The sequence below is a fragment of the Corvus kubaryi genome, unplaced genomic scaffold (genome assembly GCF_017639235.1).
Source record: "Corvus kubaryi isolate FWS band 111438036 unplaced genomic scaffold, C.kubaryi_AGA036_p1.0 68, whole genome shotgun sequence".
Taxonomy (NCBI): Eukaryota; Metazoa; Chordata; class Aves; order Passeriformes; family Corvidae; genus Corvus; species Corvus kubaryi.
In genome coordinates, this window is record NW_024582056.1 from 10,306,035 (window position 1) to 10,319,538 (window position 13,504).

General features: G+C 37.9%; 1 protein-coding gene across 5 annotated transcripts in view; it reads left to right on the forward strand.

Annotated features, from left to right (window-relative positions):
- The window catches only part of SEMA5A (semaphorin 5A), a 318,257-nt gene that overhangs the window by 90,743 nt on the left and 214,010 nt on the right, over positions 1–13,504 (forward strand). For 4 of the 5 annotated variants that reach the window (XM_042048660.1, XM_042048663.1, XM_042048661.1 and 1 more), the window contains one exon: positions 10,776–10,974. In XM_042048660.1, the coding sequence (XP_041904594.1) occupies positions 10,842–10,974 (133 nt within the window). In that variant the 5' untranslated portion in view covers positions 10,776–10,841. Of the gene's footprint in view, positions 1–6,810; positions 6,847–10,775; positions 10,975–13,504 lie in introns of all 5 variants that reach the window. The other variant, XM_042048664.1, reaches the window with a different exon arrangement.

Genomic DNA, 13,504 nt, shown 5'->3' on the forward strand with positions numbered 1-13,504 from the left:
GAAAATGAGAGGAACTGAGGTCTACAAGACTGGAAGGCTGGATGGACATAGAGGAGCACAAAAAGGGGTGCAGGCTGTCCTGTATGGTTTTTGGGTGTGCTGTATACATAAAACACACCCAAAAATATATTCATATGTTTTCCTGGTGGCCTCAGGCAGCACTAGCTAAGGATCTTAGAGACTACACGTTATCCAGCCTTGGCATAAAATGAAGGAATGGTCAGGAAGTTTCCCTTTAATCAGCTGTGGGGGTTCTTGAAAATACAAGCTAAGCAGCCCAAGAAAGCTGAATCTGTGCCTTTACTGTTAGAAAAATCTCAGCAAAGACGTAATCATCCTATGTGTTTCTATTTATGAGCTCAAGGTGACCTTGACACATTTGGTCTCTGAAGTGTAGATTCCTCAAAAGGAGCAGTCAGAGCTATGTTTCAATGTATGCAATCTGTGCGTACATACTGTATGCTTATAAGATTCCAAAGTGATAAATGAGAAAGGATGGCTACAAAGCTACTGAAGTGATTTTGGATATGATGGAGACATCAGTGACACTTCATGTAATTTAGTCTTTGACTGATGAAAGCTGTCAGCCACTGGGAAACCATTGGGATAGATGTCACTAAACAAATTGGATTTTCACAACATTGTTAATTTGTGAAATAACTTTATGGAATAGATTTTTTTCCTGAAAGCTTGTAAATGGAAATCACTAAAAAGAGCGTCATCATTAAGAATTAGATAAAACATGGAAATCTAAGTAATCTAAATAAAATAAGAGGATATATCAGACTTGCAAAAAATAGAGTATATTTATTTTATTATTTTTGTGACACAAATACACAGAGCAGCACAGTGCATGCTCTGAAGAAAACACACAAGAGGCTTCCCTTTATTGAAACAAATATGTCAAGAACCATTCATTCCTCATTTAACTTTAGGTTATTTGACATTTCCTTATTTGTTGTTTGACAGCTTAATCAAGAGCATTACACCAGATAGTATATGATTTCTATTGTGTCAAGTCAAGTTTTACTACTTTTAAACAGACTTAAAAATAGAACTGAAATTTTTAACTGTTGTGTTGGAGGAAGAATATAAAATTATGATTTATTCTCCTTAGAAGGATTTTTTCTTTCTTTTCTTTTTTTTTTCCCTGTTTTTTTTTTTCTTTTTTTTTGTGTGTGTGTCATGCTATATTTTAGGATCTAATAAAAAATAAGCAAGTTTGTACTGACAAGGTTCAGGCATGTGCATGGATGTTCCTCATATGTGTAACACCTATATATGTGAATACATGGGGTCTTGAGTATAAGCATTGTAGTAATAAAGAATTTGGCCTTTTGTTTTTGCAAACTCTGATGGATTGGATGTTTTAGTTGTAGAATGGTCTTTGAAAATCTTTGTGCCTTCCATTGTTTTTAATTTTACCTGGTTTATTTTAGGAAAGATTTATTAACTTGATATTTTGCAGAAATTTTAAAATACCTGTATCTTACTTCAGGATTTAGTGAATAACTAAAACTGTGGATGAACTTTCAGAAAGATCTAGCAGAAATAATTTTTTTTTCCTTCTGGCTCCTTTCCAGGACTCTGATAGCTTTTCAGGGTTTCCTGTGTTTCTGATGAACATCTTCAGAAGACAGAACTGATACTGAGGGGAGTTGTCCAGTTTTTCTGTTGCAGTTCTAGTTGAATCAGAGATTTATATGCAAGATCTGATAGGGGAGAGTGTCGTTTGAATTGGTGGAACCCCCTTTGCTTATAGTCATGGGAATTAGAGGAAACATTAAACAGTGCTTTCATTTGTGTGTTAAATCTTTGTAAGTATGTGGTAAAAATTTTGTTGATGTATAAAATATCTAAATCATCATCTTTGCAGTGATACTGTTAAAGAACAACAAAGTGGAGTAGTAGCCTGCTTGCCCCTTATGCAATCTGCTCTAGTGGGACGTGTCTCTGCCTGTGGGACGCCATGACCAGGGCTGGTCCTAGATGATCTTTAAGGTCCCTTTCAACCCAAACCATTCCGTCATTCTCTGATACTCTAGGCATTTTGTATAATCAGTGCAGACTGACCCATTGGATGGTTCAGGCCACCTATCCCATTTGATACACTATTGCTTATCCAAGAACTGGTGAAAGAATCCAGAAGCTTCGTGAAATAAGTAGGTGTTTTGAATACTTACTTTGATAGAAAAGCTACATATAGATGAATAGGTGGGGAACAGAATTGTTCTGTAGCAGTGATGTGGGATGGGAGCCTGAGCTGCCTCACCACTCCCTGTCCTTCATATCAGTCTGCTAAACTTTGCTGTCCCTTAAGCTGTTGCTGTGAAGACAGAATATATTGGTTATTGATGGAAAGAAACAAATCAAAAGCTGGTAAATAGATGGAAGTTGAGAGGAGTTGGGAGTCTGAAATGCATTTGCAAATGGGGCCATGGGGCTGAGTGGATTTTCCATAAAAGGTGTATTCTCCTCCCCTGGTTTGGTTGTCTTAGCTGTGACCACCATGCATTTGCTGAGAAGTGTTTATTTAATACCCACTGCCCTTTAAAACTGTACCAAAGAACTGCAGCACTGAACCCACTGCAAGAAGATGAAGTTGCCTTTATTATCCAACTGAAGCAGGATGTCACAATAGTAATTTCATGACACTTTGGAGCTCATCCAGCAGTTCCTTAAAGTAGTAACTACTTTAATATAATCTTTATTTTGCAAGTTTGCCTAGTAATAATGTTCAGAATACCCACTCACAGTGTTGTTTTAGCAGTAGAATTTTGTCCTTTAGATTGGTGATTCACATTTGAAATGTATTATATTAAGTTTCTATGAAAGCTAAATACCAGCTACTATCAAGTACTTTTATGCAGTGATACACAAAATGACAGAGAACTGTTTTAAGTTGAATATATATTTTTTAAAAAACACAGCTATTTGAAATTGCTGTATCACTGTCTTCCTTCTGGTTTCTCTTTATATCCATGTACAAATTTTGGCATGTTTTTCAGTACAGTTTACAAATATAAAAAGTGTGTCCAGATGGCTACAGCAATAATCTGTGGTGTGATGATCTTCTTTTTTAATTATTCAACACATGTGACTCCAATCTCTCTGTTGCCTTTTCCCAATTTATATAGAATGCAACAGCTAAGCTTGAATTACTTTCTTATTGCCTCTTTTTTACCTGCTTCTGTTAACCTTGCCTTTGCTTGAAACTACTTTTATCCATCTTCAAGATTTGACAGAAATTTTCATCCAACTCTAATCTTAATCTTTTTCATCCTCTGCTCAAGTGATACAACTTCTCTCTTCCAAGCTAATTTTTTCCTATGGTTATCTTGGTGCATTGTCATCTGCTGCTCTGTTTCATGGATGTCCTTCCAGTCCTGAACTTGTGCTTTTAGTTCAATCAATCCATGTTTCTAAACCATTTTTTTTTGTGGGTTTTGTTTAGTTTTTTGGACAGCTTTCAAAACAGAAACTTTTTTGTAATTTAAGAGTATTTGTATTTATATAGTGAAGTTTCAGCACACTGTTAATGCAAATTAAATCACAGCTTTACTTGTAGTTGTGACTCTGGTCTCACACAGATTGCTAATTCTCACTGGTGAAATTTCAAAATTCACTTTTTCTGTGACTGGAAAGCTTGCAGTACAAGACTCAGACCTTAGCAGAAAATGGGAACATGGCTGTGCTTGGTCAGAGGGGCATCCAGCCCAGCATCTGGTCTTTGTCAGGAGCAGACAGCACGTGGCTCAGGGAAGAGGGTAAGACCGCAGCAATCAGCTAGTGGGATTTTTCCAGAACATAGTGGCAGTTTCAGGCTCAGGAATTTCACACTGCAAAATGGGAGTTTCTAGGTATTTTATAGCTATCAATGGGTCCTTTTTCTGAAGGTCTTCCTGACCCCGTTTTGAAACTCTTTAATTTTTAAAAATGAACAGGACCCTGTGGTATGGACTCTGTTCTGAACTGCTATTACTCTCAGCACTTGAAACTGTGTTTCTACTACAGAACAGCTTGTGTTCTGTGTTGTTGATGGTGTTGACAGTCTGTTGGGTCCTAAGACAATGTGTTTGGTTTGTCAGTAATAGTACCAACTGGAAAAGGAGCAGGCAAGTGTTGCGTAGAGAGAAAAGAGAAAATAAAATGCAGGGGTATGTGTGTCAATCCCTTAATTGCTACAGTTCTTCCTTCTCCATTTCCTTTTCCTGCCCTAGCTAACACTTCCATCCTTTCCTGGATCATTTTCTTTCACTTCATGCCTTTCCTTTGTCTATTAAACCTCCTCTGTTTTTTTCTTCCACCTTTCAAACCTTTATTTGAAAACAATCATTACCATTTTATTTTTCCATTAAAGATATTTTGTAAAAGAAAAACTTTGCAGGCTTTGTAGTTTGTCTGAGGTGGAGAATCCTTCCTTTTATCACCTCATTTCTGATGGCCAGTCTAAGGATCACAGTTCAGTGGACGTCCCAAGCAGTGCATGGGGAAAGGTGCTCCCAATGACTGGAACAAGAGACTAGGTATGAGTGGAAGGAAACTTTAAGTAGGAGTCTGTGCCTTGGGAGGATATCAAAAAGGCTGAGGAGCTAATGGATAGCTAAGAAAAAAAAGGATTTGAAAAAAGTGCTGAGATGTTGCTGGAACTTGGGCCTAGTCTGTGCTGATTTGACTTTATTCCTACCCTTAAGTTGCCTGTCGTTCTCTTCTGTGTGGGCCTGCTGGGTTGGCCTGTGCTTGCTCAGGAAGCTGTGGTCCACTGGCTCTACATCCCACTGATGAGGCGGAGAAGCCCACAATGTGATAATTGAGTTCCGAGGTGTTATTACAAACTCCTGGCTTCACTCAGGTCACTGTTCTTGAAGCAGTGCTTCCTTTGAACAAATCACAAGTATCAGCTTTTTGAGAAGTGCCGGAGAACTAGCTTTGATGACAGATTCTTCTTTTATTAGTTGTCACCCTCAGCTACAGATATTAGCAGTCTTTTGGCAGAATGTCACTATGAATTCAAGGATTGATTTTTGACTGCGTTAGTCAATGACAGCTGATGGCTGTCTGGCTCTTGCAGAACTTAAAATACATGCCACTGCAGAAATGAATGACAGTATTAAAAGTTGAAGCAACTCAGTAATCAGTTTTTTAATTGAAGCTGACTCTCACTTTATGCAAATACAAATTAGAATATGCTACTCTGCTGCATAGTAAACAGTCTGCATTGCTGGGTCCAGTGATGAGACGTGATAGTGTACAACTAGATTATTTCACTGAAGAAGATCTATAGCCTCCAGTCTCATCTTGATGTTGAGTGAGGTGATCTTTGAGCTGTTGCTCTAATCTAATCGTGTATCTGACTGATAGGCAAATTGTTTTTCTGAAGCTATACTGAGTAAGGAATCTATTTCGAAGTAATTATACTATAAAGAGGTATAGGTTTGGGAGTTTTTGTGCCTTTGACAGGAAACAGGATTTGCTACAGTAAAAGAGATTGCTTGGGTGTTTTGTTTTTTTTTTTTTGGGGGGGGGGGTTTGTTTTTTGTGGGTTTTTTTGTTGGTTTTTGTTTTTTTTTTTTTTTTCTTGGAAGAGCCCTCTTGATGCCTGCTTCTGGCCTCCAACCTTTTTTCCTTCTGGGCTCCAGGGCTTGTCACTACTGGTGAATTGAGAGCATACACATTGCCTTAGAATTTAGCTATTTTTTTTGGTAGGTGTGATGACAGAGTCTTTTTAATATATTCCTTTCTCCAACAATCTTCCTCTCAAATGTTTTGCATGAGTTTGAGGGGTTTGGTTTTAACAAGTCAAGAAGAATTACAGAAAGAGGCACTGAGCTACATCGTAGAGGTATTCATGTACTCCAGTTTTATGAGCATATGAGTGCTGGTACCCTCTTTCCTGATTTGTCTATATGCTTACTATATACCCAGCAGTGTGGCCTTCTTTTGGTGAAGAGGAAACAACAGTTCTCCCTGTTTCCTTGTCACTTGCAGCAGGAAGCGTTCTCTTCTTTTAATAAATTGTAACAAAGGTACAGCTAGCAATACAGTAGACAAATTAGGTATTTTTCATAAAATTTTCATGACCAAAGATGAAATAATTATTACTATTTTAAAGTGTGTGCAGTAGCAATATGGGACAGTATCTTTCTTTGTATTCATAATTCTGTTCTAATGAACCCATGTAATGTATAGTGTGTTTCATTAGTTCAATACTTTTTTTTCCAGGTTTGTGCTACTGCAAAAAGGTTATCTGGAGTTGTTACTTCACATGAGCAATTTTTTTTTTCAAATCTTTACTATTTTGGAAACTAAGATGTCGAGCAAAGTGTCCAGGGAAAGTGGAATGAGTCTCCTGCAACGAATTACATGAGCAGTATCTGCAAGAGTAAACACTGGTGTGCGTGTAAAGAAACCCCAGACCTGCTTGTGAATGCCTGTACTCAGAATCAGTCCTGAAATTGGCATCTTTTAAACGTGCCAGACTGCTGTTAGTATACTTATATTGACATAAGCTCACTTCGTCTTTCACTAAAAGTGTAGTTTTAAACTGACACTTACAGAATCAGTAAAGATAATTATTTGAAAGCAACTTTTCTTTGGAACAGCTGCAGCTAGTGTGGCAGCTTTCTTTTGCTTAGCTGTGCACACTTTTTCTGTTTAGCAATAGGTGGTTTTTTTTGGCTTGGCTAAAACAGAAGTCTTGAATTGCTGTTTTTTTCTTCATCAAATACTGTTGTTGGAGAAACCAAATGCTACATTTGTAAGATATAACCTTTGCCTGATGGGCCTCATTCGTCTTTATGTTTTTTCTAGGCAAGCTGGATCAAAACAAAGGGAATGAGGGATAGAGTAAGTGCACAAGACCGTTTACATACAGAAATAAAATAATATATTGAAATAAATTGCATATTGTAGCGCTGCTTATTCTGCTTTATTTTCATTTTGCATCCTCAGGTGGTTTTACAAACTTGTAGAATGCAATTTGTTGAAGTCTGAATAAAGGTCTCTGCTGGAAAAGTTATGCAAATAACAGGTCAATATACAGTCTCCCCAAATATTTAGCAATAGTTATAAAGCTGGTCAGTGTCACTATTTGGATATGTTTTGAAGAGTTTTGACCTGACCATTATTGTCATTGTTGAGAGAGATTTGCATATGAAAATTATACAGAAATCAGGGAAACCAGCCTAATCTTTTCGTGTTTAGGATTCTCTTGGCTTTGTCTTGTCTTGCCTTGTCTTATTGCTTCAGGCTAGCTATCACTTCTTGGCACAAAAGCTGCACTTTCAGTAAGGAGAACAGGTGATTTCAGGAAAGATTGTTTTGTCTGCTTCAAGCCTTCTGACTTGTTGCAGTGTTTCGGGTCTGCGTAGTGTGCTTCCACAGGCTCACTCTTACAGCTGTTGTCTTGGGCAGTGATGGAACTCGTGCAGCGGTCCTTACTCAAGGGTGTACAGAAGGGAGCAATCTCGCCCTTATAAGTTCTGTGGAAAAAGATTCAGTTTTGAAGTCTTTTCTAAGGTGTCTGTTCATTGCTTCGTGCTGTGGGTATATGCTGAAGGTGTTTGTTTCTTTGGAGGGGCTTTAATTGTATTTTTTGTCGGGGTTGGGGATGTGTGGGTCTTTTGGTTCTTGGGGGAGGAGTTTTGTTTGGTTCGTTTTGCTTGTTTAGTTTGGGGATCTTTAAAAAAAAACATTTTTAATTTTTTTACTCTAGCAGTGTATTAGGTGCAGTCTCCAAACTCCTTTCTCCTTCCATGCACGCAGTTGTGTAATGAAGTGGACAGTGACTTAAAGAATTTTTGATGAGGTTTCTATCTAGTGCCTTGATTTACTGTTCTCTTGCCAGTTAGGGCCTCTGAAGGCTCTCCTTTCAGTTGTTGCAAGTAAGCGTCTCCTCACAGTTCCCTACAACAATATTTTTAAATTAATACATCTAAAACCACTAATAGACTTAAATTAATAAAATAGTGCAGTGCATTTAAACAGCTAGAGGCTGAGGTAGAGAAAAATTTAGACTGTTATTGTTTTTTTCTGAGATATATTGTCAAGTGCATTCACACACTTCTTTGTTTCTCCCTTCTCCTTGTCTTTGGATATTGTGATTGAGAGAAAGGAGTGCTTCCTGCCTCAGTTTTTGCCATGTGAGATGCAGGCAGTGAGAGGAAGAGTTCAGCTAGTACGGAAGAAAGTCCTTGGCCCCAAAATTCTTCCACAGCATGACTATGACATGTAAACAACTGTGTCAGAGACCACCTATGGCATGTCAGTAGTTTGATAGGAAAGAGGATACTGTATGGATTTAGAGACCAAGGAAAGGTGGTGGTGTGAAGGAACCTTTGTTTCTGTTACTGAGTTCTGTTCGGGGGGACATTTCAATTCAGGGAGGAGTCCTCTCGATACCTCCAGAGCACAAGACATCAGACCTGTTGACATTTACATCTTAGTCCTTACTAATACCATGATTAGTCCCATGAAGGTGATCATCCTTTTTGTAATGAAAACCAAGGCATCCATACCTGTGTACATATTTAATATTTGGATGAAGAGTAGTGGTGCTTTTCTTTCTTTCTGGAGAAATGGGATTATCTTTTTGTTGTGTTCTGAGTAGAGCTGGGTTTTTTTGAAACTTGGCTGCGATATGGAAGCCTGGTTACATAAAGACCATGGGGCTTCATTTACAGCCAAGGAGACAAAGAAAGCTGTGATTTCAGTACAAATGTTTCATTCTTGTTTAATTCCTTTCCATTATATTCACACATTTATGAGTATTTCTGAGACTTTCAAAATTAAAAGAAACAAAAGGGTGTTTTTTTGGTGTTTTTTTTTTTAATAACATGAAAGTACCATATTCCTAGGTGTTGGGATACTTGCTGCTGTACTGTGTGCAAGGAAAAACAGCTTTTGAGACCTTCATGAAGGTATTAGACCTTCATTTTGCTTCCTAAATGTACAAACGTAATCTTACAGAAATATGAATTAGAAGTAGCTGTTAGTAGTGTATTTGTATGATCTGTAAGTTAGGAATAGGAATGCTATAACCCACATAAACTGGGTGAATTTGTGTAAGAATAGTGCATAATACATTTAAATATCAACCTTGCAGAAAATGGACTATCAAACATTGGAACAAGTGCTTTATGCACTACGTGCTTCACTACCCAGAATTTCTATGAACAGATACTGCCTGTTGTGAGCCACAAGCAATTTGTAGGGCCACAGTCATACTGGTACATGACATCATAAGATACTGCTTAGGAAGGTAAGACTATGAATTTAATTGCCTAGAAGCTTCCTCCCCTTTTTTTCAGTGACTGAAAAAAATTTAGCAGAGAAGCTAAAATTGACTATTAAATGTGCTGCTGAGATGTATTATGTCTTTGATGTATTTATTTTAGTTTAAATTAATGAGGGTTAGAAGTGTCCAGGTCTAAGCTGGAAGGCAACTAAAGATGGCAAAATAAGGTGGTAAGAGAAGAGCAGTTTCTCTTATGAAGGCTGGTGCTAGTAATGTTAGGGACCAATGTTTACTGTCCATCCTGCCTTCTGAGTGTAGCTTTTGAAACACACCGCTGTTATTGTGGAGTACCCTTGCATTAACAGCCCTTTGTTTTATGCATTTAGGATGTTTATTTTACATAAATAGAAAGTTTCCACCTTATTGAACAGCACACTATAATTCAGTGAGATCAAACGTATTAGAAGTCAAAATTGCTGATTTTCTTTTCCTAAATTGCTCCATAATTTAGCAGAGTGACTTTTCTGCCTTTATGGAGCTGTCTCAGATCTCTGGTCTTCCCTCATGAAAGGCAGTGATGTCTCATATCTGCATGTTATCAGCATGCAAGCCTGTGTGACTCAGTAAAGCTGCTAGTGGTGAAAGTTTCTTTTGGGTTGTATGATGAGGTTGTTACTGCTTGGAATGTTTTTAGTGATAAAACTAAAGAAACTGGGTTGGATCTAAAATTATATTGACACTGTACATATTCTATTACTTATTTAGGTGTCTGGTTATTGGATATTTCAAAAGATCAGGGAGCTGAACTTCAGCTTTATTCTGATTCTAAATGAAAACCATTGCACTGTTGATTGGTAGCTTAGTTTTACTAAAAAGGGGTCTTCATCATTTGAGTCTGCAATTCCGAGCCTTGTCATCAGTCTTGGCAAATGGATGGGGACTAAGCCAGTGTCAGAACCAGTGACCCTCACTGCTATAAAGCAGAAATATGTGTCAAAGCACTGAGGTGAATCTTGTCCTACCCCTTTCTGTGGTGTTACATCCAAACTCTACAGACAGGCAAAAAATACATGCCCTAGGGCTGTTGTTCTCTCAAAGCAGTCATTCACATGAGGGTACAATTCCTTTTCTACCTTGTGCTTGGAAGAAGTCAAAGCACTCCTTCGTGTCTGAGGAAAGCAGGGCAAGAAGCAGTGGATCCAAGTGAACAGGGAAGATGATTTAGATATGTTTTTTCTATCCAAGAGGATAAAATAAAAAGTGTTGGAGAATATTCTTTTCCCCACAAGTTACAAAATAAAAAAGAGGGGGTAATGAATATCAGTTTTTTAATCCTGCTTGGTGATAGATTGATTTTCCTAAATTAGGTAACTGATGATAGGTTTGTGAAGTAATTAGAGGAGCAGCTGACAGCATACTTTTGAGTAGTCAAATGCTACACAGAAAGAAAGCAATATTGTTGTGTTTTAAATGTCAAGAATTGTCTAATTTTTTCTGTGGTTTGCTCTTGTTCTTAAATAAATTTCTTTGAATTCTCCAGGTGCTTTTCCCACATGAGTGCAAGAAGAGTAGATAGTTTAAAGAAGTGACTGCTGTGGAGGACAGCATGACCACCATGAAAGGAAGCTGCCTCCTCACACTGCTCTTGGCAGGACTTGGGGTGTTAGGAATACTGGAACCAACAACAACAGAAGATACCCACTGCCACAGAGCTGAGCATCCAATTATTGCATACAAAGGTAAGATGTAAGTGACAAAAATCTTTTCCAGGACTAGGCTGGAGATTGTGTAATCACTTCATGGAAACCTCTGCTTTTAATGTAGAATGTCATGAGAAAAATAGGTGCATTCAGTGCTGTTAGATAAAAATCTGGGCTGTATTCTATGGAAATTAAATACAACTAGGCTTGTTCAGAATTTGTAACTGAATGTATCACTTAAATGTGGGTGACTCATTTTCCTTTGTGATTAAAACCAGCCTGTACTGTTGCATGGAGTTATTCCTTTCCAAGTGCCCAATTCTACATGTGTACTCTTAATTTCATGAAGTCACTCTTGTCCCCTTCCTTCACCCTGTCTAGGCCTCTCTGGGTGGCAGCTCCACCCTCAAGCTTATCAACTGGTTCTCTGAATTTGGTGTTATCTGCAAACTATACAGAGAGTGCATTCTATTGCCTCCCCTTCTTGATTAAGGTGTTAAACAGGATGGGTCCCGGGATCAACCCTTGTGTTATTCCACTTGTTGCTGGCTCGGGTGGAGTAAGGGGTGTTGAACATTTGCTCTCTAACTGGTAGTTCTGGAACCCCTTCTGCTAAACAACAGATGCCTTTGATACCTTAGTTGTGATATTGAGTCCCTCAGCATCATCCAGGTCTGCTGCCGCTAGGTTACCTGTCCAAGTCAGCAGCAGGCTGATATTTTCCCTGTTCAACCTTCCATTACTACTGGAGCAGTAGAAGCTGTTCCACTTGTCCTGATATTCCACGCAAGTTGTAACTCCCACTGAATTTTGTTTAACCTGATGTAATCCCTGCATGTCCACATGGTCTTTCTAAATTCCTCCTTGTCCCTGCTTACGCCTGATACACACAGACTTTTTGCATTGCAGCTGCACCACAAGTTCCTTCCTTCACCAGGACAGTCTCTTCATACATGTGGTTGTTTGTCATCTTGAGTATTGGAGTGGAATGTGGAGGAACAGTTGGAACAAAGTGAAGAATACTTGGAGAATATTTTCTGTAAAAACCTGAGGCAGTTAATAACTTACCTGACCTTTCTTTTGTTTATTTGAATTGAGATATTTCCATTAGTGTCACAACTTAAAATGAGTTCCAAACAGTTTGCAGTTATGAGGATGTAGGAATTAAGATGTATTCTATTACGTACTGCATTCCTCCTGTTTTTCTAAGAAAGCACATGTGTAAGTTTTTTGTTCCAATGAATTAAAATTTATTGAATTTTAATTGAGAAAAGATTTGTTTCCATTCTTTTCATAAACTTAGAGAAAATAGTGTTGTGTTTTTTACAGAAAGTGTTTTGTTCTGGCATTTTAATGGTTTAATAATAGTAATAGTACCAGCTGTCCTGTTCTTCAATACACTGGAGAATGAACTCTGTACTCAGAACAACAAACCATCTGTGTATTGTGAAGGAGGGACCTTTATCACTCACTTATTGATGGGCTAAATAGTATGAGTTATTCTGATGAAATATCTGGTTTCCTTAGCATTCATATTGTGCGTATAATTTAGTTTAAAATGCTATTCTTTATCAGAACACGCATACACAATATTGTAAATTAAAGTAATTAAAGTAGCTCAGTTAAAATTATGGCACTTAGCTTTTTAATTTCACAAACTAAGAGATAACTGCATGTACTTTTTGGTTTTGTATATGCAACTGTGAGAGAAAATAATTGAGACTCATTACCAGTCCTGTGTTCTAGGAGTTGATTAAAAATGTGTCGTTTTATGAATCTAATTCAGCCACTATTTAGGAGAGTTTCTTGAATTGAGACTTATCCTGCCTTCTAGACTTCTCTTGTTCTCCGTCATATTTAATTTCTAGTGATGTTCTTCCAGTTCTAAGTCACTATGCTAAGGCTTTTTAGGGACAGAAGCCATCTTGTTCCAGTTGCATCTTTTGGTATAGCCAAAGGTAGTGTCACAGTTAGAGTTTACTGAACAAAACCTATTTCTTTTTGCTGTAAATATATGTGGGAAATAGAATTATATAGCAACATTTATGGTCAGATTTTTACTATGAGATCTAGTATGATTTTCAATGCCAGAGTTCCTCTTGACCTTTGTGGTAAAAATACCATTAATTAGTACATGTCCATGACATACCGTAGCCTTTATGAACGGACATGTCTTGAAAAATATTCTGACAAGCTGTAGTTCACACTTCACACAATAATCTGTTGGGAGTCCTTAGTAACTATTACAACATACATCTAGAAACATATTTGCAATGCAGTATACAGCATGTGATAGCTGGGTAACCTAGTTGGTGTGGGCACATGGCATTTGACTTGGAGTTGCAGGATTGACAGTTAATGGAAAACAGAAGTTTTGAAACCCCAGGAAAAAGTGCCTGAGAGGTTTGTCTTTGATTCTGTGTGTTAGGAATGGATTACTTGGGGTATCAGAGTGTAAGAAGAGAGATGTGTGTGAGAAGGCACTCTCCGAATGAATCCTGCAATAGGGGTTTGCAGGTTTCAACCAGCCATCATGCTGATATCCATATTCTTCCTCTGACATTTGCTG